Source organism: Balaenoptera borealis (genome assembly GCF_965194805.1).
Source record: "Balaenoptera borealis genome assembly, chromosome: 18".
In the NCBI taxonomy this organism is placed as follows: Eukaryota; Metazoa; Chordata; class Mammalia; order Artiodactyla; family Balaenopteridae; genus Balaenoptera; species Balaenoptera borealis.
Window position 1 is genome coordinate 12,365,960 of NC_138877.1, and position 19,384 is coordinate 12,385,343.

At 31.7% G+C, this 19,384-nt stretch overlaps 1 protein-coding gene across 8 annotated transcripts in view; it reads left to right on the plus strand.

Annotated features, from left to right (window-relative positions):
- The window catches only part of NBEA (neurobeachin), a 608,086-nt gene that overhangs the window by 222,094 nt on the left and 366,608 nt on the right, over positions 1 to 19,384 (plus strand). For 7 of the 8 annotated variants that reach the window (XM_082365247.1, XM_082365248.1, XM_082365251.1 and 4 more), the window contains 3 exons: positions 1,599 to 1,753; positions 4,044 to 4,170; positions 17,717 to 17,844. In XM_082365247.1, the coding sequence (XP_082221373.1) occupies positions 1,599 to 1,753; positions 4,044 to 4,170; positions 17,717 to 17,844 (410 nt within the window). The remainder of the gene's footprint in view (positions 1 to 1,598; positions 1,754 to 4,043; positions 4,171 to 17,716; positions 17,845 to 19,384) is intronic. The other variant, XM_082365249.1, reaches the window with a different exon arrangement.

Here is a 19,384-nt window from a genome sequence, read left to right on the forward strand (position 1 = left end):
GCCATTTTTACTGAAAAACTGAAATTTAATATCACATAGCTTGAGAGTGATTTAGTCCTCAAGCCTTAATCTTCTAACTCCACATCCTGTATTCTCCATAATGTCACACCACCTCTCAGTGAAATAAATGAAGGTATTCAATGAGGAATGATCAATGAAGGGATTGAAAGCATAGTGTGTGCTTTTGGAAATTTAATAAGATAGTTGAAAGTTCGAGGTTGAGTCTGATGAATTTGACACTATCCATTAAGGAAAAATAAAAGTATCCAGAAAGAGTTAATGAAGAATTTTTTTGGCACAAGTAAAATTATTTAAGATTATAATTACTTTGGTCACAAAAAAGTTTTAAATACCCCTAAAATTGAAAATAATAATTCTTATAAATTTAGATTTTTTTACATTGACAAAGTCATTTTTCTTTGAAAATCATTGGTATTAAGGAAGTTTAAGCCATAGACTTATTTGACAATGAGCCATTGATATAGTTTCCTTTAAGTAGAGCTTTTTAATGAGAAAATTATAAAATATAAATACACTTAAAAGACCTAGTTTAGATTGGATATTTTTTACTGTCAGTCATTAGTTTTCAAGCATTATATTTGAACTTAAAATATCTCATACATCTACTTTCTAGATAAATAAGTTCAATGAGTAATGCTTGAAAGTATTTATTAAATGGAGTTGGAGTGCTGTAAACTTTGAGAAAAATGAAGCTTCACTGAAAGGAAGTAAAGATATTTATTATGTTAAAGAAATAGTTTCTTTATCTTTTAAATTGACCACTATTCGCATCCATTTATTATTTAAGGTTAATACAGATGTTAAGTTCAGAAATTTTTTTTTATGAAATTCATTTAAATATGCTAACGAAACATGAGGAAATTTTCAGCTTCTAAGTTCACAAAGTCAACGTTTAGAAGCTAAATAGATCTTTTACCAAATGTCTATTGTATCCTCTCAGTTCTCTTTCATTATAATAGCATTCCTACTATGAAAAACAACTCAATTTTGTTCAGGAGAGTAAAGTTTAATTTTATTATGCCATTAGTTGTTATTCCATGTTTCTTGGCTTAATATTTAGCTTTACTATGAGTAAACTTCAGAATTTGGCTTTCAAACGTTTTTATGACTGTTTTCCACATTTAGAATATGATGGAGATAGGATGAACATTATATGTATGTATATTTTCACACAAAAAAATCCCTATATGCATTGGTAGGCGGATTCTTAACCACTGCGCCACCAGGGAAGTCCAAAAAAAATCCCTATATGCATATGAAAAATATCTAACTTGAGCACACATTTTTCCAGTTTTCCCAGATTCAGGATTATAGACCACATGTCATCTTAAAAAAGATTAGCAAATTCTAGATTCTACATAAATGTTTGCCAAATGAATTATAATAGTTAACACACTTCACAATATATCCTTAATGTCTATATCCTTTTCACCAATTAAGTTGCGATCAGGAATTTAAAAAAAAAAAAAAAAAGGAAAAAGAAAGAAAAGAAAATTTGATGTTGATTACATGTATCTGCCATAGCAGAATTAGAATTCATCTTAGACCTTGTGTTATTTTTCATCATTTCTTTGCAGGAGTGTCGTGGTCCCTGTTAAGAAGCCCCCTCCAGGTAGTTTAGCTGTAACCACTGTAGGAGCCGCTGCTGCTGGAGGTGGGCTGCCAACAGGCAGTACCTCTAATATATTTGCTGCTACTGGAGCTACACCAAAAAGTATGATTAATACAACAGGTATTGTCTTTATCTATTTTTGTGATACCTCATCTTTTTCTTTCTGTTTTCTGTATCTTCATTTCTTCTGCTTATTTGATATTAAAAATTAAAATACCCTGATCATTTAAGATTACCTTAACCTTTAAGAAGTTTATTCTTCATGTTATCTTTCAGAATTTATGGTTCTAGGGTGTACTTTTTAGTTTGAGAACACTGTGGGTTTTGTTTTGAGTATTCTCAAAACATGATGCTATTTCAGAGTGAACTCAGATTGCTGAAAGATATTTGGGGAGCAAAACCAAAAGATAATTTGAACACTGACATTTGATATATAAAAATTAGTAAATTATACCAAGAATATCAAGGTATATTAAATATATTAGTGACAGAAAATAGATTTAGTGACATTTACTGGTTGAAACCTAATATGTATTTTTTACCAAGCTCCCCTGAGAACCTTGACGATATGCAAGAGCCTCAACTTGACAAAAAGTGCATGTGAATAAGAACCATTGTTTGACATTGAATTAATTTATATACTTAGATTACAATTATATCCAATTCATTGTCCAACATTTTCCTAATAATTCTAGAAGCAGAAAATTCCAAATCACTACAAATTTTAAAAGCCTGCCTAAAATAACCTTTTTTTTTTTTTTTTTGGTAAATTTCCAGAAATGTTCCTGTTGATTATTAGCTAAATAAATCCTTACCCAAATCTTTGTGATTCCATTTTAGGTATTTATACAACGCAAGATGATCCCTGACTTTTCTTCCCTGACTATAGTAGCCTTCTCTTCTCCAAACTGTATAGCCTTGAACTTTTACATCTATTATCATTACTTAGATTATTCCCATTTTTATTAATTTCATAGCTCTTCTTTGTGCTTTCTGTATTTATCTTGTTTATCATACCACCTGAGTCTGACATATCATGAACAGCACATTTATGGGGTTGTAGTAAGTAGAATGTACTCTATCAAGCATATTTATGTTAGCAAATAAACATCATTAATGGAATTGTGTTAAAGAACAAAACATCTTTGATTTATGTATATATATATATATATGTGTATATATATATATATATATATATAAATATTTATATCTGACTTGTCTGAAGACTTTATATAAAGTTTTTTCTCTCCAGTTTACAGTCTTACTCCTTTACTCATTCTGCTTTCTAGAAAAAGGTATAAAAATGTTTTCCTTTTACCAAAATGTATACTCAGAAAAGTGTTAAGATTTTTAAAATATACCAATGTAGTAGAAAGAAAAAATCTACTTTTGGTGTTTATTGACTAAATCCTTACTCTTTAAGAGATAAGTAAATGAAAAAGCAAGTCATCTCTTTTTTATCTTTATTTGAAACAAGGTATGATATTTTCCTTTAATTCCTATTCTATGAATTAATAATAGATATGGGAAATGATGGTAGCCAGAAGTCCAGTGATAGTATAAAGCATATATTACAATAAAAAAAGTAAGTAATGAACATCCTCCTTAGAAATACATATGTACAGATACACAAACACACACACACCGACACACACACAAAGAAATTGAGGGCCAACATCTAAACTGGACCCAAGACTAGTTTAGATTTCGACATACACATGCTGTGTAAGTGTTGTGAAAATCCCAGTTTTATGGGAATTAGTGTTAGATAAGATAAAGATAAGATAATATTTAGGAACACTAGATGTCCCTCAACTCCACTGCTATTAAATATATTTACATGGTGTTAATATAGGAAAATCTGTTCTAAAATGGCGTCTTCATATCGTTGAGGAGAACTCATTATTTTAAAATCGGGTACAAATCTTATACTCATTATAGCCCTTCTTAAGCAATCATTTTATCAAAATAAGCACTGATGCTGCAGTGCCACAAATTTATGTTGAGACAGTTTATTGCAAATTATATCTTATATGATGAAAACTAAAAATATAACAACATAGCAATAAAAACAGATAAATTTTTCACATCTAAATTTGCATTGTTTTATCAGCCTCATTTTACCTAAAATTATTTTCATTTGTTGATGTCTTTTATTTATATCCCATTTGTAATTTGTAGTTTTGTTAGAGTAATATAAGTAAATAAACTGGATTTTAATGCAGTAGCTATTTTTAATAATTATAAAGAGTTATTAGTGTACCGATGGCCAAATGATTTTTTAATGGCCAAATTCTATTTTGAAATTTACATGAATATTGTTTTCAAACTCAGATAGTAATGATGTAATGAAAATTATTTTGTTAAATAAATTTATACTTAAGACTAAAAATTATTATTTTGGAAACAGGTGCCGTGGATTCGGGGTCCTCTTCTTCTTCCTCCTCTTCTAGTTTTGTGAATGGTGCTACCAGCAAAAACCTTCCAGCTGTACAAACTGTTGCTCCAATGCCAGAAGATTCGGCTGAAAATATGAGGTATACATAACTATTTGTTTTTTTACTCCTTTTACTCCCTTCCTCCCACCTCAAAAATAGTGAAACAGTATACATTAAATATAAAGATATAGTTAAGAATGCTTAAGAATGTTTAATTATGTATTTTGTGATTATATCTCATAATTGCAGTGTTTTGATATTTTTAGATAGTTATTCATTATATAAAATTCATTTATTATATTTCAGTCTAAACTGAGAGATCTTGAATGGTTTTCATGATCTGACTTTCCTGAATTTATAATCCATTGTCATATAGCACATTACTGTTTCCTGTAAAGTAGAAACATGCACACATGGCACCATGATAAAATTGGACATCTTTGGGGTGGTGAGTTTAAAATATAGACTTTCAAAATAAATCTGCAATGTTATATGTAGCATATATAATTGGAAGTTGAATCACCAAACATTATGTTTTCTATCGTGATTAATAGATAAAAATGATTTGTAGTAGCATATCAGAGAGAATTCCTAGAAGAGTTTGACAAAAATGCTTGGAGTTAAATTGCACATATACATACACACAGTATGTGTGTGTATTCCCATTTTTAATTGAAGTGTAAAAACTCAATGAAAGAACGATGTTATGTTACTATCACTCAAGGCAAGAAATAGAATGTTACAGGTACCACAAAGCCCCCACCTTTTGCTCCTTTTTTTGCCACTATTCTTGCTCCTCTTCAAATTCATCACTCTGACTTAATACTAGATTAGTTTTGTCTTTTTTGAATTTTATATGAGTGGAGTTGCACAGTATGTATTCTTTTTGTCTCTGGCTACTTTTTTTCAACATTATGTTTATGAGATTTATCTGTATTGCCTGTAGCAATAGTTTTGTTCATGTTCATTCCTTAGTGGTTGTACACTACAATTTATTAATCTATTTTACTGATGATGGGCATTTGGAATTTTCCAGTTTGGGACTATTGCAAATAATGCTCCTTTTTTACATAACAGTGCTGCTTGTACATTACTCTTGGGTATACTACACATTTGTATGCATATCTGTTGAATAAATAACTGAATGCAATTGCTGATTCATAGTGTTTGTGTATGTTCAATTTTACTAGATAATGCCAAATGTTTTCCAAAGTGGTTAATGCAAGTTTACTAACTCATTAGCAGCGTATGAGAGTGCCTAATTTTTTATATCTTTAACAGTACTTAGTATTGTCACTTTTACATTTTAGCCATTTTAGTAGAAGTATAGTGGTATTTCATTGTATTTTTAGTTTGTATTTTCCTGATAGTTAACAAGGTCGAGCACCTTCTTATATATTTATTGGTCTTTTGGTTTTCCTCTTTTGTGATTCCCCTGTTGAAATCTCTTACTCATTTTAAAACGTTGAGTTGTTTGTCTTCTTAATTTGTAAAGGCTCTTCTCTTTATGCATTTTGAAAATGAGCCCTTTGATGATTATATGTTGTATATATATCTTCTCCCATTCTGTGGCTTTTCTTATTATCTATGTGATATGTTTTGATCAACAGAAGTTGTAAATTTTAATGAAACTCAATTTATCGAGTTTTTGTTTTTTAGTGCTTTTTGTGTTATAGATGAAATCTTTGCCTACATTTTCCCCATCTCATCCTCTGGCTGCTTTATTTGTGCTTTTTACATTTAGATACATAGTTCATCTGGAATTGAGTTTTGTGAATTTTATGAGGTAGGAGTACTATGGATGTCAAGATGACCCAGTATCATTTATTTGAGAAACTCTCCTATCTCCCATGCTCTGCCCCTTTTGTCACATATCAAGTGTTCCTGTATACTAGATTCTGCTTTGGCACTCGATTCTACCCAATTTGTCTGTTTGTCTATCCTTGTGACATACTGTCATAATTAGCTTTAGGTTTAATAAGGATCAGTATCGGGATAAGTAATGTCTTCCCATCCTGTCCTTTTTTTTTTTTTTCCAAGGAAGCCTAAGCTATTCTTGATACTTTGCATTTCCATTTAAATTTTAGAATCAATTTATCAGTATCCATATTGAAAACAACTTGCTGGGATTTTAGCAAGGAATGGAATTTATAGATCTATTGCAACGGAAGTTATATTTCATCTATAGATGTCTTTCAATATTGTGACTTCCAAACTATGAACAGCTTCTATTCCTTCCATTTCTTTAGTTTTTAAAAAAATTTTTCCAGTAATGATTTTTAGATTTTTATGTAGAAGTCTTATATGTTTCTTATATGATATATTCTTATAATTTAAATATTTTGTGTTTGTATCTTCGTTTCTCTAGTTTCCAAAATAAATTTATTGAGATCATTTGTTTATGTTGTTTAAACTCAATTTAAAAATACTCAATTTGAGTGTACATTTTAACGAGTTTTGAACAGTTTATATGCCCATACAACCACTACCACGATGAAGATGTAGAATATATTTATCACTCCATATAGTTCCCTGTGCCCCATTTATAATTTACCCCATCCTTCCCCAGGCAAACATTTATATGCTTTTTGATATCATAATTTAAATTTGTCTTTTCTAGGATTTCACATAGATGGAATCATATAGAATACACTTTCTGGTGCCTACCTTCTTTCACTCAGATTTTGAGATTCATTCATGTCTTTTTGTTTATGAGTAGTCCATTCCTTTTTATTCTTGAGTATTATTCTGTTATATGGCTATCCCACTATTTATTTATCTCTTCACTTATTGATAGACGTCTGGGTTTTTTCCAGATTGGGGCTATTATAAATAAAGATTCTATGGACATTTGAATACAAGTGTATTGTAGACATATGATCTTGGGTAAATAGGAGTAAAATAACTGGTTGAATAGGAAGTATAGGCTTATATTTATAAGAAACTACTGAGCTGTTTTGCAAAGCAGTTGTATCATTTTATATTCCTTTCAACAGTGTATAAAAGTTCCATTTGTTCCATATTCTTGTCAACACTTGGCATTCTCAGTCTTTTTAAGACTTTATAATTTAAGACTTTGCTGGGTAATCATATCTCATTTGGATTTATTTTCCACTTTCCTAATGATTAAAGGTGATGAGGTTTATTTTTTTTTTCTGATACGTTAATGGGCCGTTGAAATCTTTTGCTATTTTTTTAAAAAGTAGGGTTGTTTTCTTGTGAAATGTCACCATTCTTTATGTATTCTGATTATATGTCCTGTGTCAGATATTCCATTCTGTGGCTGATATTTTCATTTTGTTAAAATTATTTAGAACAGGAAGTTTCTAATTTTGACCAAGTCCATCGTTTCAAAAAATCTTTTCTTTTATGGTTTGTGCCTTTGTATCTTAAGAAATCTTTACCTAGCCAAAAGTCATGAAGATATTCTCGTATATTTTCTTCTAAAAGTTTTGTAGTTTTAGCTTTTATGATTAGGTCTATGATCCGTTTTCACTTAATTTTTGTGTGTGTGTGGTGAGGTAAAGATTCAGTTTTGCTTTTATCCATATGTATGTCAATGTTTCAGCACCACTGAATTACCTTGGCACATTGGTATAAAATCAGTTGGCTGTCTCTGTGTGAACCTATTGCAGGACTCCATACTACTTCATGATCTATATGGCCGTCCTTATGCCAGTACCCCACTTTATTACTATAGCTTATAGAATATCCTGAAATCAGGTAGTATAAGTCCTCTAACTCTGTTCTTTTTACCGTTGCTTTGACTTTTCTAGATTGTTTGCATTTTCTTATATGTTTTAGAATTGGCTTGCCAATTTCTAAAAAAAAAAATCCTGTTGAAATGTTAATTAGGATTGTGTTGAATATTTATTTAAATTTAGGGAGAATTGATATCTTAATAATATTGTCTTCTAATATACAAACATTGTCTGTAACTCCATTCATTGAGGTTTTTAATTTCTCTGAGCAACTTGTTATAGCTTTCATTGTAAAGGTCTTGTAGTTAGTTTTGTCTTTTTTTTTTATTGGTTTTTCATGTCTTTGATGATATTCTAAATTAAAATTTTTACTTTAAATTTCCAATTTTGAGTTAGAAGCCAAACAAAAAAGGATAAATACTATGTTTCCACTTATATAAAATGATAGAAAATGCAAGTAAACTTTCTTAACAGCGAGCAAATTGATGATTGCCTTGTTAATTATATCTCAATAAGACTGAAAACAAAAAAGAAAGAAGATTTTATGTGTTGGTAGCATATAGAAAGACAATTGACATTTGTACACTGATTTTACGTCTTGCAATTTTGCTTAATCCACTTAAATTTAGTAGTCTTTGTTAGATTGTTTAGACTTTTCTCAACTCAATATTATCTGTAATTTCTTTATTATTTTCTATGTGAAAGATAATGTCACTTGTAGCTTTAGTGTTATTTATTCTTGTAGCTTTGAGATTTCACCAGTGGAGCCATCTCTGCCTGGAATTTTTTTTTACTGAGGAGGTTTTACAAATTAAATTCTTTCATTGGATAAGTGACTATTCAGATTTTCTGTTTTCTTTTTGCATCAGTTTTGGTCATTTGTGACTTCTAGGAATTTAGTCATTTTATCTAAGTTATTGGATTTATTGCCATAAAGTTTTTCATAATTTTATTATTATATTATTATTTTAAAACACTTGTAGGATCTCGAATGATGTTTCCTCTTTCATTCCTGATTTTGTAACTTATGCCTTTTCTCATTTTAGCATTATTAGAGTACCTATTGACGTTTCAATATTATAATTTTCCCCCCAGAAATTAGGCATTAAATTCATTAATTTTTTTTCTGTCTCTATTACATCAAATTCCCCTCTTTTTATTTCCTTTTAGTTATTTCAGGTTTACTTACTTTTCTCTTTCTAGATTTTTAGGGTGGAAACTTAGATCAGGAGTCTATAAACTACAGCCCAGGGACCAAATCTGCCTGCCATCATAAACTTTATGTATAAACTTTGTGTAAATAAACTTTTATTGCAATACAGTCACATCGTTTGTTTATATATTGCCTGTGACTGCTTTCACATTACAATGGCAGTTAAGTAGTTGCAACAGAGATAGTATGTCCTAAAATCTTAAAATATTTAGTATCTTACCCTTTACAGAAAACATTTGCCAATCCCTTGCTTAGATCTTTGATTTTAGATTTCTCCGTTTCTGTTACAAGCATTTAAAGCCATAACTTTTCCACTAAGCACTGTTTTAGCTGTATTTCAGAAATTTAATGTTGTTTTAATTTTCATACAATATTTTTTCTAAGTTTCTCTATGATTTCTTCTTTGACTTCTAAGTGTTTCAGAGGGACTTTGGATATTGACCTTTCTCAGTATAATGCCATGAGATCCATCCAAGTGTTGTGTGTATTAATGGGTCCTTTTGTATTTCTGAGTATTATTTCATGGTATGGATGTACAACAGTTTGTTTAACCATTCACCCACTAAAAGACATTCGGGTTTTTTCCATTTTTGGCTAGTACTAAAAAAGCTACAATAAACATTTGTTTTTATGTGAACATACATTTTCATTTCTCTGGGATAAGTGCCCAGAGTGAGATTACTGGGCTAATATGGTAAGTACCTATTTAGTGTTATAAAAAACTCCCACCAGCAATGTATGAATAGTCCAGTTTCTCTTCATTTTTACCAGCATTCAGCGTTGTCTTTTTTTTTTTTTTTTTTTTTTTTTTAAGGCCATTCTGGTAGGTATGTAGTGATATCTCATTGTGGTCTTAATTTGTATTTTCCTAATGGATGATTCTGAACATCTTTTTGTGTGCTTATTTTCCATTAGTGTGTTCTCTTCAGCGAAATGTCTGTTTATATCTTCTGCTCATTTTATAATTAGATTGCTTTTTCACTTTTGAGCCTTAAGAATTCAGTATTCTAAGTAGAAGTCCTTTTTCAAAAATGTTGTTTCCAAGTATTTGCTCCCAGACTGTAGCTCGTGTGTTTCGTCCTCTTAATAAAGTCTTTGGCAGAGGAAACTTTACATTTTTATTGTAGTCTAGCTTATCATGATGTCATGTCTAATAACTCTTCACCTCACCTTAAGTACTGAAGATTTTCTCCTGTGTCTTCTATAAAGTTCTGTGGTTTTAAGTAGTAGTTTTAGTTTTAAGTCGGGGTCCCATTTTGAGCTAATTTTTATGTAAGGTGTGAGGTTTATGTCCAGGTTTATATTTTTTCCTGTGAATGTCCATTTGTTGCAGCACCATTTGTTCGAAAGACCATTCTTCCTCATGAAGCATTTTTAAGATCTTTTAAGGCAGATCTAGGGTGGCCTTTATTCTTGGGCTAATTTTGCCACTTAGAAAGTATGCTGGATTTCTCCTGAACACTCAGTGTATCTAAGGAGGTCCCTCCTTTTTGGCCAGATGGAACACAGACAATTCTAGACCTGTGTGAGATGTAGAAGATGCCTGTTATGACTCCTCCATAATTGTTCTTTCCTCAGAAGTTGTTCTACTCTAACTTTGGGAGCTTTCAGGCATCACATTACCTAGATTGTTACTCAGCCAAAGATTACTGTGCTCTCCATACACCTTCCTCTTGCGTACTATGCCCTCCAAATTCTATTCACCTTTGCCTCCTTGAACTACAGTCTTAATCTTGTCAACTGAGAAAGGTTGCTGGATTCTGTATCTGCCCTAATATGGAAAATACCTCCATGTAGGAAATCTGGGTGATGTTGGGACTCACCTCATTTGTTTCTCTTTCCTCGGGATTTTGTACCCCACATTTTGTATGAAAATAGTTGTTCTCTGCATTTTGTAAAATTTTCTAGTTGTTAGCATGGGAGGTAATTGTAGACCATCTTAAACCCTTCAAGGTGAAAAGTGGAATTTGATACTTTTTAATGTTGTAAATTTTTTTTATTTTATAAATTTCCTTTTTTATTGTTTGCTGGTATATATAATTCATTGCAATATATTAGGCTAATATCATGAAACCTTTAAGTACTTATGTTTCCTAATTTATCTATAATTCTTTCTAACTAAGCATGTATGGACAGTCATTTGATCTGTGAATGTTGGCAGTTTTATCCCCCATTACACAAATACTTACACCTTTTTATTTCTTTTTCCTGACTTATAGTATCACCTAGTATCTCCAATACAGTTTTCTATAGAAGTGGTTAGAAAAGGCATTCTTTTCTTCATCTCAAATGAAAAGCTTTGAACATTTCATCATTAATTATGATGTCTCCTGTCTATTTAACAAAGATACTTTTTATCAAATATAAGAATTCTCTTGTGTTTATAATTAACCAAGTTACCATCATTATGGGTATAGAATTTTATCTCTAAAGAGAGGGGAAGTCATGGAGATGACCATGTGGTTTTCCTCCTTTTTCTGCTAACATGATCTATGATATTGACTTTTAATTTTAAAAATGCTAAACAAACCTTTAATTCCTGAAAGAAATCCAATTTCTTTGTGATGTAAAATCTGTTTTACCTTTTGAAGAGCTAATGTAAGATTGGTATTTTTTATTTGTTTTTCTTTGTTTTCTAAAATATTTGGTAGAGTTCACAAGCAAAGACATCTGATCCTGGATTTCCTTTTTGGGGAAAGTTTTTAAGTTAAAATGTTACAGGTCTCCCCAGATTTTCAATTTTTGTCCTGTGTAAGTTTTGGTAGATTCTGTTGGCATAATATAGTTCATAATATTCTCTTATTATTATTTTAACATTCATATAATCTGTAAGATAGTCCCTCCTTTTTATTCTTTTTTTTTTTAAATAAATTTATTTATTTTATTTACTTATTTTTGGCTGCATTGGGTCTTCATTGCTACATGTGGGCTTTCTCTATTTGCAGCGAGCGGGGGCTACTCTTCGTTGCGGTGCACATGCTTCTTATTGCGGTGACTTCTCTTGTTGAGGAGCGTGGGCTCTAGGCACACGGGCTTCAGTAGTTGTGGCTCGCGGGCTCCAGAGCACAGGCTTAGTAGTTGTGGCGCACGGGCTTAGTTGCTCCGCAGCATGTGGGATCTTCCCGGACCAGGGTTCAAACCCGTGTCCCTTGCATTGGCAGGCAGATTCTTAACCACTGTGCCACCAGGGAAGCCCCCTCCTTTTTATTCTTGATGCTTATTATGAGCTTGTTTCTGCTTTCCTTCCTTGCTTCCAAGTCTTGGCAGTGATTAATCAATTTTATTCATATTGCCATTAAGAAACATTCACTAGAGAGAAGTAACAAGAAACTGTTAGGTTGAAGTTTATACCTTATTATCTTTTCCTTAGTGCAGTGGATCTTAAACATTAGTATGCAACAGAGTTACATGGGAGGCCTGTTAAAACATATTGCTGAGCTAATATGTAGTTCTAGTTCAAGACTAAAGGCCTGAGAATCAGGAAAGTTGATGGTGTAAGTTCCAGTGTGGAAGCTGGCAGGCTCAAGACCCCAGAAGAGCTGATGTTTCAGTTGAGTCTGAAGGCCAGCAAAGACCAACTATCAGGTAGAAGGGGTTTTCTCTTATCTAGCCTTTTGTTCTATTCACGTCTTCAATTGAATGGATGAACACACACACACATTAGGGAGGACAGTCTGCTTTATTCAGTCTACCCATTCAAATTGTAATCTCATCCAGAAACATCCTAGCAGACACACCCAGAATATTTAATCAAACGTTGGGGCACCCTGTGGTCCAGTCAAGTTGACACATAAAATTAACCATTACATGAAGTGATCTTGGTGTGCTGGCTCTAAGAATACACTCTGAGAAACAGTGTTTTAAGTGATCATCTTCTAGATTGCAACATTAATTCCTGATTTATATAAGTCCTCTTCCCAGACAATGTATGGATCTCAGTATAGCTTCATTTACTCCAAATTTTGCAAACACACTTATACATATGTGTACGCATGTGTGTGTGCACATATAAAATTGTAAATGCAACAAGAGAATATAATTACTATTTTATTGGTCAACATATTTAGATTTATCCAAATGTTTATCATTTATTTTTGCTCATCATTCCTTTTTGAATGTCTGACTTCCATGTGCTATCATTTTCTTTCTTCTTAAAAACACCCCCTTTAGTATTTCATTTAGTGCAGGCCTGACACTCATGAATTCCCTCAGTTCTTATTTAACTAAAAATCTTTGAAATTCACCTCTATTTTTGAGGGATATTTTGAACCAAAGTAGAGTCTAGGTTGGAAGCTATTTCCTTTTAATGCTTTAAAGATATTATTCTGTATCTTTCATTTCTTTCTGTGCTTTCTTTCCCTTTTTGCCTTGTTTTTTTTTTTAGAAATGTAATTTCCTGTCTTATTGCTATCTCTCTGCTCTTCCCCAGCCTTTTCCATTACTGCTACCTGTTTTTAAGATTTTTCTTTATCTTTGGTGTTTAGCAGTTTTACTATGATATACTCAGGCTCTTTGATTTTTCTTTATATTTATCCAGCTTGGGATTTATAGAGCTTCTCAAATCTGAAATTTGATGACTTTCATCAGTGGCTGGGAAATTCTTAGCCATTACCTCTTCTAATATTGCTTCAGAATCGTTCTGTTCTTTCCCTGGGATTTGAATTACACATATATTAGATATTTTCTGTATTTCTCATCTATCTATCTATTTCTCTCTCTCCATTATTCTAGTATTTCTTTTTAACCTTAGTCCACTTTACTAATTCTCTTTTTAACTGTTTTTAATCTTCTGCATTCTTAATTTCAATTTTTGTGTAAGTACTAGAATTTCCATTTGATTTTTTTATAGGTTAATATTCTCTTCCAGTTTCCTATAGTGTCTTTAATTTTCATGTATGTGTATATATATGATAGTAGTTGCAGCCATGGATTTTTATGTATTTTTTCTCTAATGGGTTATTTATAGTTTTATTCATACAAATTACTTAGAATCTGTAAATCCCTCTACATGAGATTTCCTTAATATAGGTAAAAACCAAAATATGATTGTGTTTTTTAAACTAAACTCCTGTGTTTTAAGTCATATTGTTTTAATCCAGGCACTGGAGCTATAGAAATTCATCTAAAGCATTATTATGTCCTTTGAATGTTCAGTTTTCCTATCATTGCTCATTTTGTTAGAGTGGTTGATAAATTTCCCAAGTCACAACCATAATTTTGTTCATGGAAATCAGTAATTCTCTTTCTTAAAAGAATTTGCACTTACTATCAAGAAAAATAGCCAAAGTCAAAATAGCATCATAAGCATAGTTAGTGTGACTGAAGAGAATGAAAAAGAATAAAGTGGGGAGAGAGGAATGAGTAGCTTAAGAGAATGCATTTCAGCCTAGAGTTGACAAACTCTATATTTAGGTCCCAAGAATGTTCTAAAATATTAAGAAGTTATAAACAGATTATTAAAATTATAACCCTCACACTAGACTATGTAGGGCAAATTCCCCATCAAGTCTACCTTTGTATTATTTCTCTGCACAAAATGTCTTAGACTAAGTGAATGTTTTTTGAATAAATGAAAACTTCTAAAGGAAAAATTAGTACTTGGTGTTTTCCCTAAATTGAGTGAAATACGCTAGTTGTTTTAGAAAATAATTTGCCAAAGGACTTTGTTTTATTTCTGGTAGCTATAGGTTCTTTCCACTTTTAGAATGAAAATTACATTCAAAAGAAAGAATAATTTATTTATTTTTATAAGCTATAAGGTCAAAGAGTTCTCCCTTATTAAGATTTTTAAAAATTTTTAACATGTTAACATACATTTTTCATGTGCCTTGGGATTGGGAAGAAATAGTTTTACACTGTGTATTTATCTGAGATGAGAATTGAAATAACAATATAGGCACAATATATCTGTAAAAAAATTTTTTTAGTAATTGGTGGTTATCTGCCAGGTGATAGAGGAGGGAGGGTATAAAGCTAAAATTTATGTTTATATCATTTCCTTTGAGAATTTAAATTGTGTAAGAATGAAGATAACATACTTTACACAATGTTTACTTTAAAATACATTATGAGGAATCTATATGTCCATTTTCTTCACTATGAAAAAGTGATGATGAAACTTTTCCACTTAGAATATTTTGTTGTTGCTTGATAGAGAAGTCTGGCAGTATTATTTGATAATAATTTCCTGTATTTAAAACCTTTGATCTCTTGCTGTGTAAAATGTTACATTTTTTGCCCTTTATTAGAATATTTAAATTATGATGGCAGAATGATTTATAAGAGCATCATTTAATGTTCTGTTAACATTTTGTAAGAAAATAGCTGCAAAAAGTCTTATTATAGGGATTCACTTACTGAGAAATATCTGTTTTTGTCCATTACCCTTAAGTAAAGGTAATTAATACACATTTACCTACACACATGTAATTAGTTGTGTAGATTAATCAGTTTCTATTTGATGTTTAATTTAATCACCAAGAACAGTACTTTTGCAATTCTGAAGCCTCTAAATTATTATACAGAAACCTGTAAAATATGCAAAAAAAATCTTAAACTAGGGAAAATGTTTCTGACTTCAATTAGATAATAGTATATTATGATCCAATAGTATAACTATGATGTGAACCTCTATAAATCTAGAATTTTTCTAAAATAATTTTACTCAGTTAATCTTAAGTAAAAATAAATATTCATGCTTCACTCAGAATTCAGGTGCAAAAATAGTAGTAATTATATCTAGATTTTTCTCCTCTTCATAGGTTCTCTTTTACCATTCTTATTTACCTTTCCTTGGTAGAGAGGATTACTTTAGCTGAGAAGCTTCATCAAACATGATCCTGGAGATTAGAAAGAATGAATGAAATAATGGATCTAAAAAAGAAGTTCTGTCTATATTCTCTGAACTTCAGAGCTAACTCATTATTATGATGATGATTCTGTGACTTCAGGTAGTCCTTCCTTTCCTAGCTGTTTTATTACAACTTAATAATAGTAAGTACTTTCATTAAAACAGTTTTTCTCAAAACGTGTTTCCTGGATAAGCAGTATCAGGCCACCTGAGAATCTTTTAGAAGTGCAAACTGTGTCGGTACACCCAAAGCTGCTGAACATCTCAGGCTGGGGCCCTAGCAGTTTGGGTTTAAACAGGCCTTGCAGGTGATTCCAATCTACACCAAAGATTGAGAACCACTGCCTTAATGTAGGTGTTTGCTCCAGGAGTAACAGAGTAGGGGAGAATATTGAAAACTCTTTTTCTTCAGCAAGTCTGCAAAGCCCCACCCAGGTCCTTTTTTCTTGCTTAAAGCTGTTCCTCCAGAATATTCTCTTTAAGTGTTTGTGGAAGTTACTAAACCTGAGTTTCCTCTTTGAGTTCTTCTTTCTATAAAGCTGTTGACCCAAATAAGAGGAAGCAAACTTAAATTGAAGTGTTAATGATGAGGCTTTGTGTACACAAAGGATTCAGATCATGCTCTTTCCAAGTTAGGAAAGAAGGCATCCTAGATTATTCCCTAATCCCTCGCTATTCACTTAAAAAAAGATGGAAGAGTTCAGTTTTAAATATTAATAATATATTGCAAATTATTCTGTGATTAATTACCTTTTTGTCATTTATGTTTTCCTCCTACATAACAAAAATGTTGCTTAGCATTGTGGCAGAATTTTATTACTGTGAAGTATTGTTGAATTCCTTACTGTACATGTCTTCTGTGTAGAAGAATGTGTGCTCATCTAAGATTATTATAGTGATTTTGTTTTGGTTTAAATATATCAGAGTCACATTTTGTAAGATCAAATATAGGTGTGTTCTATTCAAAGTAGCAGTTACAAGAGCTATCACTGTTGACCTCCCACTGTGTGCCAGGCACTTTTCTATGCACTTTACATGCCTTAGCTCATTAATCTTCACCTGGTAGGTACTGTTACCATCTTCATTTTGCAGACATAGGAAGTCTAATGTCCCAAGGTCACCTAGGTAGCATACGATGGAGCCAGCATTCCAGTTCAAGCAGTCTTACTCTAAAGCACTTACTTGTAAGAGAGACAGTTGGATATTACCAAATTATTTATTTGAGCAGAATTATTTTCTTTATCTGTGTTTTTACTTTTACACATCTTGCTCAAGGTACTTTCAAGAATGTCAGATAGTGCTTATATAAAGTCATATAACTTGAAATTTAATAGCAATATAAATAATGAATGATACAATGGTAAATAAAAAGTAAGTGGGCTTATGAAAAAGAAAATGCCTACTTTGGCAAAGCAATTCAACTGTATCATACTGAATTCAGTTATCCTCTTATTTGTCCTGCTTTTCAGGAAATTTTCAGGGAACTCTTGAGAACAAGAGCTCATTCTTTGTAACTTTCACAGTGACCCGTGTAGTAGGTATTCGAAACAGTTTTCTTTGGTGGAAAGAAGGATAGACAAAGAAGCCATACAGGAGCTTCTTTTCTTGAAGCTCCTAGAGTTATGGACAGAATCTGTGGCCCTTGTGGGTGACAGGATCCTGATTCCTTTTCACAGTATAATCATTCTGATTTAGCAACAGTCTTGAGTAGCCTTATGACTGATGTGAAACTCTACAGTGTCCCTTCTACATGAAGCTGTTATTATTCAGTGGGTTAGAATTGGTCTTTTATAATTTTAAAGGTTTTAATTTAGAAGTAAAGTTTATTTGACTTTTTATATTGAACCATATTTACTAGTCTTTATGTCTTAATTTCAACAGCATCACTGCAAAACTTGAAAGAGCTTTAGAAAAAGTTGCTCCTCTTCTTCGTGAAATTTTTGTAGACTTTGCCCCATTCCTATCTCGTACACTTCTTGGCAGTCATGGACAAGAGCTATTGATAGAAGGTATGATTTCTCTCTCTATTCTAATTATTTTAGTTTCCTATAATGTATCTATTAATCATGGCATAACTTGTGCTACTAGAGGAATATTTATTGACAGAAGAATATAAAGACATTGCTTCCATAAATTCTAGTAAGATATTCATGTATGCTTTCTGCTTATTCATTAAAAAAAAAAGTAGCATGTTTGCACAGTCAGTGCTAATAACAGAATGAAGAACTTTGAAAAAATGTTGGAATGGGAGGCTCTGGCCCTTATAATCCCAATCTATTAGGGCTGCTGTATATCCTTCATTAGCGTGGCATGTTTACTAAGCAATGATCTCTAAAATCCCCTTCTAACTCTTAAAGTGGTGCTTCAAGTGACTTTTCTTATTCACACATACCATGTGTAATTTGAGAATCCTTAACTGAGAAAATGTAAAGAAATACTTAACTGGGAATTGATGAAGCTGTTATCTACTCATCAGCAGCTTAAATGGAGTGAGAAGGCAAAGAAGGTAAATAAACTGTTGGGAAGATTTAATATATGCATCTGTATTAGGAGCTTTGAAAAATATGGTTGTCTGAAGCCTTACTTCTTTAAACAGAAGTTTTGTTTTATAAATATTCATGAGCTTCAGAAAGAGGTAATCAATATCTAGATGATCCTGTATGTGAATAATGGCTTTAGGTACTATTCCTTGAATTTAGCAGGTATATATATTTATATATATGTTTATATATTTGCAAACATACACACACTCACACACACACACACACACACACACACACACATATTTGCTTTTTACTTCCTATTTACTGTGGAAGTTTTCCTTACCTGTTCTGTCATTGTCTCAACTGCTTTTACACAATCTGTTTCTATTAGGGGAAACAATAATAGTTAATAACCTGAATTTAAACCCTTGTTTCACTGCTTTCTTAGCTGTATGACCTTTGTGAGTTACTTAGCCATTTTGTAGCTTAGTTGCTTTCTATAAGATGTAGTCAATGATAACACCTCCCTCCCAGGGTTCTTGTAAGGATTAAATTATATAATGCATATAAAGCTCTTAGAATAGTGACACATGGTGAGCTATTCATTTTTTGCTTAATACAGTGTTCTTGCTCTAGGCCAAGTGCTATTAGATACTTGGAATATATTAGTAAATAACAAAGATCCCTGTCTTGGGCACCTTATATTCTATCAAAGAGAGAACATAAATAAATACTGAGCAAAATAAGTAATTAAATTACATAGCATATGAGGTGGTAAGTGTTATGTAAAAGGTTAAGTACAGCACAGGGGATTGGGATTATAGAAGTGTCAGGATTAGGTTGCAGTTTTAAAGAGGTGATTAATTTTAAATAAGCCAGTAGTAAAGTTACATCTCAGCAAAGACTTAAAGGAGGTGAGCCATACAGCTTACTAGAAGAGTGTCCTAGGTCAAGAGAATAGTGTAATGACCCTATAACATGTGTTACCTTTATAATAAGAAAAAAAATTCAATAAACATCATTAAAAAATTAAATCTCAAATGTTTCCTCATTCCCTAAAAGTCTT